Below are 12413 nucleotides of genomic sequence, written 5' to 3'. Positions count from 1 at the left end.
GGTTCTCCAATAAGTAATTTATAATAGATTAACGTCCAAAATTTACACTTTTGATTACAAAATTTCTATATTTAAGGAACCGACTTAAGCCATCACTCTTTCTATATTGTAAAACGGCGTTTCACTGCGCCCTCATCAGCGCGTCACCAGACCTTAACAATAGCGATTTAATATTGCCTAGTCGACTACGAACAAACAACAAATTTATATTATTTCTGTTATTATACAAAACCCTAAATAAATAAGCAATCGTTTTACCTCTTAAATAATATCTCCCGAGTATTAGAATTACTCCTGTAATAAAGGTGTTACAATTCACTTAGTTAGTTCTTGCAGTTAGTTGATATCACTATGACAACTATCGTTTCCGCTCTGTAATGGTCATCGCCATCTTGGCGATGTTAGCTTTACGTGTATAGCGATTCGTAGGCCCTCTTGTGGCCGTAATCGGAATAATCGCTATGCTCTTAACAAAAGAATGACAAAAAGCAACAGCGGAAAATGACCTGATCAGTAAAATTGTCTTATGATCGAAGTTTCGGATTGATATTATTATGAGGTAAAGTAAGTTAAGGCAAATTGAAGTAGAGTAAAATATAAATCAAATTTTCAATATATCTAACTATAACCTCAATGGAATTATTACAGTAACGCGAAGACATTGTAGAAAGAAAATAATTCGAAATTTTGTGATAAACTATTGGTGTGTTTACGTGTGTTTTGCGAATAGCATATAAAACTAATAACCCTTTTGTACAAATTAACATCAAAACGAAACTTTGGAGGCACTCGGGTGCAGTATTAAAATACACGAACCAACTTTAACGCTGTATAAGCAACCGGTAAACATTTCAATACGGGTAAACATTACAATCCGGGAGCCAATTCAAATAGAATGTAACGACCATCAATCGGTCTGTTACATTTTTCCCGGCGGCTTTAGAAAAAAAAAATTTTTTTTTTTTTTACTACTTAAAACATCAACATTATATTTTTCTCTCTTTTTTTTTTATATATTTTTTTTTATTTTTTTTATTTTTATTTGTTTATTTTTTTTTTTCATATATGACTACTTAAAGTCTTTTAACAACTCTTCTCTCTTCTCTGGAGAGCAATTGAACAATTTTACATTCGATAGATTTTGAGTTGGCACTTCTCTCCCCTCCAAATCTTTTAAATAAACTGAGTTGTGATGCACTCGAGTCGCAACAAAAGGCCCTGTGAATACAGGCATATACTTATGCGTAATCTTTTTAAACGCATCCGATTGAAAATGGGTTTTAACCATAACCAAATCCATTTCCTTAATTTCAATCACATTATTTTGCGACTTTCGTTTTCTTTTTGATAACAAACGGGGTTCCACCTGAATATGCCGTTTAGAATTTTCTACTGTTTTCAATTCAGAAGGCCATGAAAATTTTTCTCGAAATCTATCAGCAGCCGAAAAAGAAATGAACACCTCAGCAGGCGTACATCCAATGGTGCTATTATAAGAATAGTTCAACAGATCTTGTGCCGTCTTTAGCACTGTTTTCCACTTAGTGTGGTTATGGCTGCACAATAATCGAATAATTCGATTGAGTTCCCGGTGCGAACGTTCAACGACGCCATTCCCAGAAGGGTTGTATGGCGAGACCAAAATATGCTGAATTTGGTGATCCTTACAGTAATTCTTCCACGTGTTCGAGAGGAACTGTGGGCCCTGGTCGGATATGATAGAATTTGGGTAAGGGAAGAGATAGAAATATTCCTTTTCTAGAGTACGAACAATCTCAGCAGCTGTGGCAGTCCTCAACGGTAAATAACATAGAAACCGTGAATAGACATCAACAATTGAGAGGATGTAGTAGAATCCATAACTACATGGTAATTTTCCCACGAGATCTATGCATAATTTGATATGTGGCTTATCTGCTTCAATATGTAGTTCCTCACGAGCTATTATTCTATTGGAGAACTTCGTTCGGGCACACAATTCACAATTATTGATGAACTTTTGGAACGTACGTTTTTGTCCTTTCCAGAAAAACAATTCCTGAACTAATTTCAAACATTTACTAACGCCAAAATGCCCCGTTTCATGAACCTTCCCAATCGTTCTCTCAATCAATAACTCTGGGATCACTAGCAGCCAACGTTTCGTTTTTGAATTTTGAATATAAACCAAATTGTTGACTAGACGAATTCGAGAATCGACACTGTCTGACATGTTCGCTTTTAATTCGTTACAATACCTATCACCCTCTTGCATTTGCACTAACTCATCCACAGTGAACCACGTACTCTCATCGTAACAAACAAAATTAACAAAATTAACAGAATTAACATGGTATTCTTCAGGTTCGGCAGGGAGTTCCGGAGTATTTCGACTCAATATGTCGGCTATTTTATTGTCAACTCCCTTAATGTGCTCGAACCGAAGATCGAACCTCTGTAACTTCAGCAAAATTTTTGTGGTTCGGGGATCTAGGTTCTGTAACGTGAAAGCGTATGTCACTGCGCTGTTGTCACAATGAACCGTGACTTTTCTACCCAAAATATAGTATGAGAAATGCTCGCACAGAAACAATACTGCCAGCAATTCCAATTGGAAGATCGAATAGGAAACCTCATATAACTTTAATTTTCTACTTGCGTAGCCGATAACGAGAAGTTCTCCAGTATCATCATACTGAGCCAGATAGCCGGCCAAATTTTCTAGAGACGCATCTGAAAATAAGTGAAACGGTTGGTCGAAATTAGGTTGACTGAGTGCTGGAGGCTCACTCAACAATTCTCTCAACTGTTGGAATCTATTCAACAATTCCTCAGTTAGACAATATTTCTTGTCTTTCTTCAACAAATCGAAAAATGGCGCTGTTAAGGCCGCAAACTGAGGAATGAATTTCCTTCGCCAAGAAAGAATGTCCAAGAAAGATCTAAGTTTCTTCTTGGTTTTCGGTATCGGAAAGTACTTTATCGCTTCGTTGTGTTTGGGATTCGGCTTTAATTCCTTCCCATTCACAATGTGTCCCAAAAATAAAATTTCAGACTTGACGAACTGACACTTCTTGAAATTTAGCGCAAAATTTCCAAAAGTTAGAATTTCAAAGAGTTGTTCTAAATGGATAAAATGTTCGTCAAAAGTAGAACTAAAACACATTAAATCGTCGAGATACACTACAACAAAATGTCTAGTATCTAGTCCAAAATATGAGTTCATCACATTTTGGAAGATACTAGGGCTCGACTTTAAACCCATTGGTAGGACACATAAGACATATTGCCGACCTAAATATATAAAGCTTGTGGATGCGAAGGAATCAGGATGCAGTCGAATACCGTAATATCCCATTGTAGCATCCATGGAGCTAAAGATTTTAGCTCCAGAGATGCGAGTAAGAATTTCGTTAATGGGTTCGACCTGTATCTTAGGACTTACAACCTTTGAGTTCAGTAATCGCAGGTCGATTACAGGCCTAACACCCCCTGAGGATTTTCGCACGCAATGAATTGGGTTGCGATAACTGCTGGGATGTTCTTTAGCTATCCCCAACCTTATCCACTTCTTCAATTCTTCCTCAAACTCTTTTTGCATAGCTTGAGGGATCGGATAGATCTTTCCGACCACAGGTTCTTGATCTGTCAATTCTATTTTATAAGGTTCGCATCGAATGGGTTTGGGATATTCGCAAAATAAGTGCTTGAATTTAAGGAGCAAATTTTCTAATTTCAATTTTGTATCCTCATCTAAATCATCACGACTTTTAATATGTTCTTTAATTTCTAATTCCGAAATCTCACCATAATCCTTAATTTGTTCGCTAGAAAAAGAAAGAATTTGGTTAGGTTTACATGATTCAGAGTTAGTATCTAAATGAACAAGAAGTATCTTTGGATAGGAGATATCCAAAGTTACTTCTTCGTCGTTATTATTTTTCAAGATTAACTTTCTGTTATGGCTATCCAACGTAACTTGAAACTTAGCGAAAAATGGCGAGCCCAATAACAGTCCAGCTTTCATGTCTTTCACGACAAAGACTGGAACATTAAAAAGATTATCTTGTATATTTAGAGTCAATTCAAGCAATCCCTTCACAGGAAAATTATCTTTACCTGCAAACGCAGTTAAGTGTACACTTGGCACTGGTTTGAGTTTTGCCGAACGAAAGGAATTTTGTAGGTTCTGCCAAATATTATAATTTAAAAGATTTAATTCAGCGCCCGTGTCAAGGATACACTTAATTTGCATTTCCCCCACCTTGCAATCTATAGAAGGGGAAGGAAATATCTCGAAATCTTGTTTGGACATATTCCCTTCTTCTTCTTTTAACACAAAATAAGTTAGTAATTTTAAAGAAGACTCATTTTCAATCGACACGTTTTCTTTTTCAAAAGAATAAAGTTTACTAACATTTTGTTTTGGGGAGAGAAGTTGGTCGGAGCAGCCGTCGTCTCCCCTCAGTGACGACTGCTCAACATGTTTTCCGAAACAACAACCGGATTTGTCGGTTCCGCAGTCACCGAAGGATACGGTGGACGTAAAGCGGAAGTGACGGTAGTCACAACAGGTAAGCTTTGGGGAAACGAGGAAGTTATCATCGTGACCGAAGGACCTGGCATCATAACCGGTTTCATGTTATTAAAATTATACATTCCCGGTACCGTGTAGGGTACTGGTACTGGTACACCCCCATACATCGGAACCGACTGGATACCGTTCATGGGTCTAAAGTTATTATTTCTATTCTTTTCCCATGCCTGTTTCTGATTTCGGTTTCTTTTCCAGCTATTACGGGATGATCTCCCGTTGAAATTTTGAGGTTTGTTTCGAAATTGAAAATTTGAGCTATTTTCTCTTACACTACCTTCATTGCAGATCGGCTCCGTTTGCACTGCATTGTCGGTTCGATTAGTGTTATTAGGTAAAAAGAATGTTTTTCTAACCTGTGGTTTCCTACGTGGAAATTTCGAACTACCCTGATTTCCTAAGGAAGGAGTTGGACTACATTCTAACTCAGCTATTCGTAGCATCAGGTCTTGCACTGTGCTGACTGAACCTAACTTCAAAATTTTTGCTTCTTCCTCAGGAAGGCAATCTAAAATCAGATCCTTCAACTCCTGATCTGAAGGTGAAGTTACTATCGAATTATATCTTTCGACAATATGCCGCACAAACCCTAGCAAGGAAGAATGTTTCGATTTGTCATATCGTAGCGAGTAGAGGTGGCGCTTCTGTGCCCTCTCTAATCGCTCCGATATGTATTGCAGTTTAAAAAGCCGCAAAAAGTCAGGGAAAGATTTTATCTGCGAAGCAACACTATGATACCAGATCTTTGCAGATTTCTCTAAAACTCGTCCCACTATATACATCCTATCCCTATCCGTGAGAACATACATGTTCATTGTATGTAAAAGATCATTTAGGAAGAATTTTGCCATTCCCTGGGTCAATTGCCCATCAAATTTTGGGAAATGATGCAATTCCTTCAGATAGGTTCCTGCACTTCTTTTATACGAAGGACTGTTGTCATCATCTTTTCTATATTCACAATCTAATTTAGGTATACCCTCGGTTTCATGATTATTAATAACAAGATCTAACGGAGGACACCGCGCAGTGCATGTTTCACAACGCGATTCTTTCTTTCTTTGTCTCATTTTCTTATGTTTGTGCGGGGGTTTATTCCTAATTTCTTCCACATCGGACGAGGAGGACATCTCAGTCATATTTATAATTTCTTTAAATCGACTTTCATCTAATTTTGGAACTGAAGGTTCCCTATCATCTTGATGACCTCGGTTACTAGCCATCAAATTCTCTTCAAGAGGAAAGTTTTCATTATTTACATTTATATCACCCGACTCGAGTATTTTTTTCAAAGTATCGGTGTTCCGCTCACATCGTTCCCGATTTTGACGATATGCGTCCACCATGTCACGTTCTAACATCTTTATCATATTCACGGTATGTTCGTTTACATCCCGGAATTTCCTATAGTCATCAATTTGTCGCTCTTTGACACCTTTCAATTCAGATTCAAATTTGGAAGTTATATTCCCGAATTGGGTTGTCAACACTGACACTTCTTTAGTAGTAGCTTCTAATTTACAATTCACATTTTCATTAAATTCACTAACATCTACAGTTACTTTATCTAAATCTAACCTAAGACTAGTCATATCCTGTTTTACATTATTTACTTCCATCATACAACTATCGCGTACATTTTCTACTGTTTGTCCTAAATTAGTTTTTGTCTCATCAATTTCCATTCTTAACTTAGATATTTCGGTTTTTAATTCCCCTTTTACTGACACAAAAGATTCTTTCAAGGACGAAATTTCACTACTCATCTTATTTAATTCAGTTTTCATTTCTGCCTTTAAATCATTTTTGTTAACGGTCATCTGATTAATCAGTTCTACTCTTACTGCTGAAACCTCAGACTTTAATTCCTTCCGTACCTCAGAAACTTCAGACTTTAGTTCCTTAATTATGTCCACTAACTTATCTAGAAGCGGACCTCCACCAATTTCAATTTCTGGAGCAACTTTCTTTGGGTTTTGTGTACGTCTCACTTCTTCCCCGTCTGACTCTACAGATTGTTTACCTACACAAGTTGCACAATACCAATTTTCCTCTGAGTGTCTCAACACTTCTTGTTCCCTTTCCGGTATGTTTAAACAATTCATATGGTACCATTTGTCACAACTCTCGCAACAAATTGCAATCGCGTTCTCAACACTATTTGCACCATTACAACAACTATATTCTTCAGTCTCATGCATTATATCTGCTTCACTCATTTTACATCATATTAATTGGGTCACGCGTTTAGCAACTCATCATCGTTATCTCCACTCATTATTTAACTTTCATCTCGGTTAGCACACAAAACAGAATACTCTATCAAGTAAACAAATATCCCGAAGCTGAAGTCACCAATTTATAACACATCAGCTTCACATATTAACACAAATTATCAAATAAACAAAAATCCTAAAGCTGAGGTCGCCAATTTGAAACATCCCGTTTTACGGTCACAAAAGTCAAAAATAAAATAATTTATAACAAACCGTTTTCTTTGGTTATGTTAGCTAAAAAAAAAAATTTTCAATTCAAGCATGCGCAACAAATTTTATCAAAAGATTCCAAATTCTTGTTAAGTGGCCAATCGAAATGAAAGACGACTCAACGTTATTAACTTACATTGAATGAAAAAAAAAAATAAATCTTACATATGCTTGACTCTATGAGCAGTATTCGAAATTATAAAATTGAGATTTGGTCGTGATTGTTTATTTGTGCCAATCAATCAACAGTTACATTGTAATTAACAAGAGCAACAGAATAAAGTCTGTTAAATATTTGCCTACATCGCAGGGCATTCAAACAATTACGATATTATGTTATTACATTGGCTTAACTTCAACCTTGTATCGATTTTCACATTTCCATATTTATACAATGTATATATATATTCAGTCGTGATCATTTAAAAAAAAAATTATAACAGTCCATATGCTCTAAGTATTCACTCAACGAAATGACATTATCATTACTGAAATTATTACTAAATAGACGTTCATTATTCATAACCCTGTCCATATTACTGAAATTAGGCAACAACATAAGCCTACACGACTGCTACTACATTATCATTGCACTCTAGCACAGGTAAGTAGCATGTATCAATCGTACATAATATATCTACAAAAAAAAACTTCTACTATTGATGAAATGATATATTTACAAATGAGGAAAAAAAAAATGCTCTACTTCTACTTCTCTACGCCAGGGTTTACGTAATATTTAAAGTTGAACGTCATTATCAACATTATTATCACTCTTAAGTTCACAATATCATGTCATTAATTTTCAAGAGCCATGGACACATAACATAATTCAGAATTGTGTTTAAGATCGACAAATTGTATAAATTTAAAATACGTATTTACTTGTCAGTAACGTTGAACATCAGCTAACCACGTCGACTTTCGATGAGGCAAATATGTAAGAAATCCCGTAACGTGTGACTGGCACCATTAAACTGAATATATGCCCAAGACAGAGTCTTGCACGGACGCATATTCGAACAGAATTTTAAATATATCTGAAATCTGCATAGATCAAGTATGCACTTTCATAGCACGAAACAACGATGGACGAAATCATTTCAAAATATAATTCCTTAACTTACATAAAACCCTAACCTACGCAATTTGAAATACATGAGAGGAAAAAAAAAAAATATATCGCGAAACAAAATAATAGGACATTATTCACGGTGAGCACATAAATTCAATTTACATAACCTAAGCAAACGATCAAAAACATGTATTTCCCGCAATATCGCAAGACAAAATTAATAGCACATTATTTAGCAGTCAGCACACAAGTTCAATCTAACTAACCTAACTAACCTAAACAAGCAATTGAAATATAATTTTTCCCGAAATATATCACAAGGCAGGACAATAGCACATTATTTAATCATCAGCACACAAGTTCAATCTAACTAACCTAACTAACCTAAACCAGCAATTGAAATATAATTTTTCCCGAAATATATCACAAGACCCCACAAAAATACATTATCTGGCAGTAAGCACACAATCTGATTTCCTAACCTAACAGTCAAAATAAATGTATATTATCGGACACGTAAAATCTGAATTTTACCTAACCTAAGCACATTATTTGATAAGGTACACATTAAAATAACATTTCAGGGCGGAAATATTACTTAATCTAACAATAAAGGAAAACCGTATCAATTCTCACATGGAAAATATTAATATCGAGCGGTGCGCTTAAAGTAAAGTTCACCAACAATTTTCGATGTTGATCACATATTCTTATAATATCATTCTATTGAGTGGTAACGAGATGAGCTGTCTAAACGCGTAACGCCTTTTACTTTAATTACACATATTTATGTCAAAGCACTCCATTTGGTGAATTAGTGAGTCTGTTTATGCTCGGAACAAGAAGGAAATAAGATAAATTGGATAAAGATTACCAAATTGATGGGGTTCCTATAAGACAGTCCTCTCAGTCCTTGTCACCTGGATCTTTGGCTTGGACAGAATAGGTTAACAAACCTATTTATTATACGTTGCAGTCAATCTCCCCGGATAGTGGTTCCACGTCCTATTGAATATGGGACTTGGTCCCAATTTCTGATGAGATGAACTCCAACAAACCTACTTCCTGCACATTACGCTATTACTCGTAATGGCGGAAGTCACTCGATGGCTTTTTTTGACCAAAACTTGTTTCCATAAATTTTTACTTCTGTCGGTTCCTTAGTGTTTTTTTTTTTCCTCCCAAACTAAGTTAGGTTCTCCAATAAGTAATTTATAATAGATTAACGTCCAAAATTTACACTTTTGATTACAAAATTTCTATATTTAAGGAACCGACTTAAGCCATCACTCTTTCTATATTGTAAAACGGCGTTTCACTGCGCCCTCATCAGCGCGTCACCAGACCTTAACAATAGCGATTTAATATTGCCTAGTCGACTACGAACAAACAACAAATTTATATTATTTCTGTTATTATACAAAACCCTAAATAAATAAGCAATCGTTTTACCTCTTAAATAATATCTCCCGAGTATTAGAATTACTCCTGTAATAAAGGTGTTACAATTCACTTAGTTAGTTCTTGCAGTTAGTTGATATCACTATGACAACTATCGTTTCCGCTCTGTAATGGTCATCGCCATCTTGGCGATGTTAGCTTTACGTGTATAGCGATTCGTAGGCCCTCTTGTGGCCGTAATCGGAATAATCGCTATGCTCTTAACAAAAGAATGACAAAAAGCAACAGCGGAAAATGACCTGATCAGTAAAATTGTCTTATGATCGAAGTTTCGGATTGATATTATTATGAGGTAAAGTAAGTTAAGGCAAATTGAAGTAGAGTAAAATATAAATCAAATTTTCAATATATCTAACTATAACCTCAATGGAATTATTACAGTAACGCGAAGACATTGTAGAAAGAAAATAATTCGAAATTTTGTGATAAACTATTGGTGTGTTTACGTGTGTTTTGCGAATAGCATATAAAACTAATAACCCTTTTGTACAAATTAACATCAAAACGAAACTTTGGAGGCACTCGGGTGCAGTATTAAAATACACGAACCAACTTTAACGCTGTATAAGCAACCGGTAAACATTTCAATACGGGTAAACATTACAATCCGGGAGCCAATTCAAATAGAATGTAACGACCATCAATCGGTCTGTTACAATATGTACAATTTGGTGTGACACTACACAACGTATATATATATATATATATATATTTGAACTCAGGGCCGTAACTTGTGGGGCAACTGCCCTCCCAGGGAAGCTTCCCACCGTTCGAAGGGGGCCCATTTTAAGACAAAATTTTCCTACTCCATATACGATATGAACACGAAATCATAAATGAAGAGAACAGGTTCACTACATTACATACAAAAGTTAAATAAAACAAAAAATGAATCATGGGCCCATTTCGATATATATTAGGGGCAGAGATAGGAATACAAAGTACAAACTGGATCTAGTTGGCTAAAGATAGAAGTAAATAGAGAGCTTTTGTAAACGCGGCATTGAACCTCCAGGTTCCACCAGCCATAGAGTTAGTTATTAGTTATATACATGTATACCTGAACTCAGTTTGATGCCCTGATTAAGTACTGCCATATGACATGTTATTCCTGCTCATAGTAGCTTATTTAGAGCAATAAAAATAAGTATTGTCCTAATTTACATTTGCATACTTAAATTCACTACATACTAGCATCTTTGAGCAGGAAATTCACTCTCAGTACTTTGGAAAGTGTCTTAAAGGAGGGTTTACATTACTATATGCAGATTCACCTTAAATGGGCTTACTTGTTATTGATATAAATACGCGCTCAGAGGTACCATTATGCTATTAAAACGTCTCTGCGATAAACACGAATTCATTTGCGTTAGATGGCCACTAAAAGCAAAAGTATCTAACTGAGCCAAGGCAGGCGTCCGTAGGGACCAGGTGCATCAGTGATGGTGGGCATGAGTGTAACAAAGACGCGGAAAAACACCCCGTTGCGAATATACTTACATGTGTCACACCTCTGGGTGACTTTTATCGTCAGCGATTAACTTTACTCTTTGATCCGAGCGTGGGGTATAATGATTTTACGTGTATTTCTATGGATTTCTACGGAGGAGTTTTTGCAACTAATTTTTGAACCAAGAGTGGGAACAGGTAGAAGTCAGGAATACTCTGCTCGTCGAATTGAATATCCACCATATTGAATTCAAGATAGCAGTGACACGCCCACTTTCGGTACCAATACCAACGGGGAACCCCGAGAAAACAAATGCAGTGTTTATCCACCACAAACCCCACTTCGCACGAGCTGGAAACAAATCAGGGACTCACGAACCAGAGGTGAACGCTCTACCACTGAGCCCCCTCCGGAATCGAACCCGCACCCGCGTGCATAAAAAGCATGCGCGTTAATCTCTTAGCAACGTAGCCAGAAGCGGGCACTATCGTATGCAATTATTTTGTTATAGTAGAACGCTATTACTAGTTTTCACTTTACTTCAAGCGTTGTCGTAATTACAAATTCATTTCGGTAATAGTATACATGAGAACCCCATTTCATGCACATTACTCTTTCTTTGTAAAGTAATAAACTTTTTTCGTTAAATTATCAAATTTCATTTAAAAATTATTTATTATTTGGGCAAATTTTTACTTTGACTCCAACTGTGACTTCTGTTAAGAATTATACTATAAGTACAAGGGCCACAATGTTACTATACGATGTTAAGAATTATACTATAAGTACAAAGGCCACAATGTTACTATACGAAGTTAAGAATTATACTATAAGTACAAGGGCCACAATGTTACTAAACCTATAAGAACCGATTAAAGTCATAGTTGGAGTCAAAGTAAAGACTTGCCATTATTTGTTTAATATTATTCTTACTTTTTGAGAAACAAACGTTTCAATTGCTGTAAACACACAACTTATGATATCAACAGAGTATACAGCTGTAAATTATCATGTGTATGCATTATGTTTTCAATATCGAAGTAAGGACATGTTTTAAGATACTTACCTAATTCTACCATTTTTAAAATGATAATTGGACGTTCATATCACATTGACAATAACAATAAAATTAAGTTTTCAAAACTAACAATCATTTATTTTCCTTTGCACATCCTTTACCAAATTTGTTTCTTGCACTTAAAAATCGAAGATGGATGATTACTCGAATTGAAAACGGTTCAACTCGAAAGCAACAATCTCAATAATCGATTTATCGAAACCAACAAACGGAAATGAATCATCGAGATAATATAACGACCATCTCAATTAAATGAATAGGAACGGAAATTCAGTTGAACGAAATGCATA

At 35.7% G+C, this 12413-nt stretch overlaps 1 protein-coding gene across 3 annotated transcripts in view; it reads right to left on the bottom strand.

Moving 5' to 3' along the window:
- Positions 1 to 12249, bottom strand: part of LOC145694385 (beta-1,3-glucosyltransferase) — a 275902-nt gene extending 263653 nt beyond the window's left edge. For 2 of the 3 annotated variants that reach the window (XR_014132999.1, XR_014133000.1), the window contains exon 1: positions 259 to 4294. Coding sequence is in view for 1 of the 3 variants with exons in the window: in XM_081770560.1 (XP_081626686.1) it covers positions 12112 to 12124 (13 nt within the window). In the remaining 2 variants the exon portion in view is untranslated. Of the gene's footprint in view, positions 1 to 258; positions 4295 to 12111 lie in introns of those variants that run through there. The other variant, XM_081770560.1, reaches the window with a different exon arrangement.
- Between the last annotated feature and the right edge of the window lie 164 nt (positions 12250 to 12413).

This window comes from Thermobia domestica, chromosome 9, assembly GCF_964235325.1.
Source record: "Thermobia domestica chromosome 9, izTheDome1.hap1.1, whole genome shotgun sequence".
NCBI lineage: Eukaryota > Metazoa > Arthropoda > Insecta > Zygentoma > Lepismatidae > Thermobia > Thermobia domestica.
Note: the sequence above shows the minus strand (reverse complement) of the source record. Positions and strands in the feature narration are given on the sequence as shown.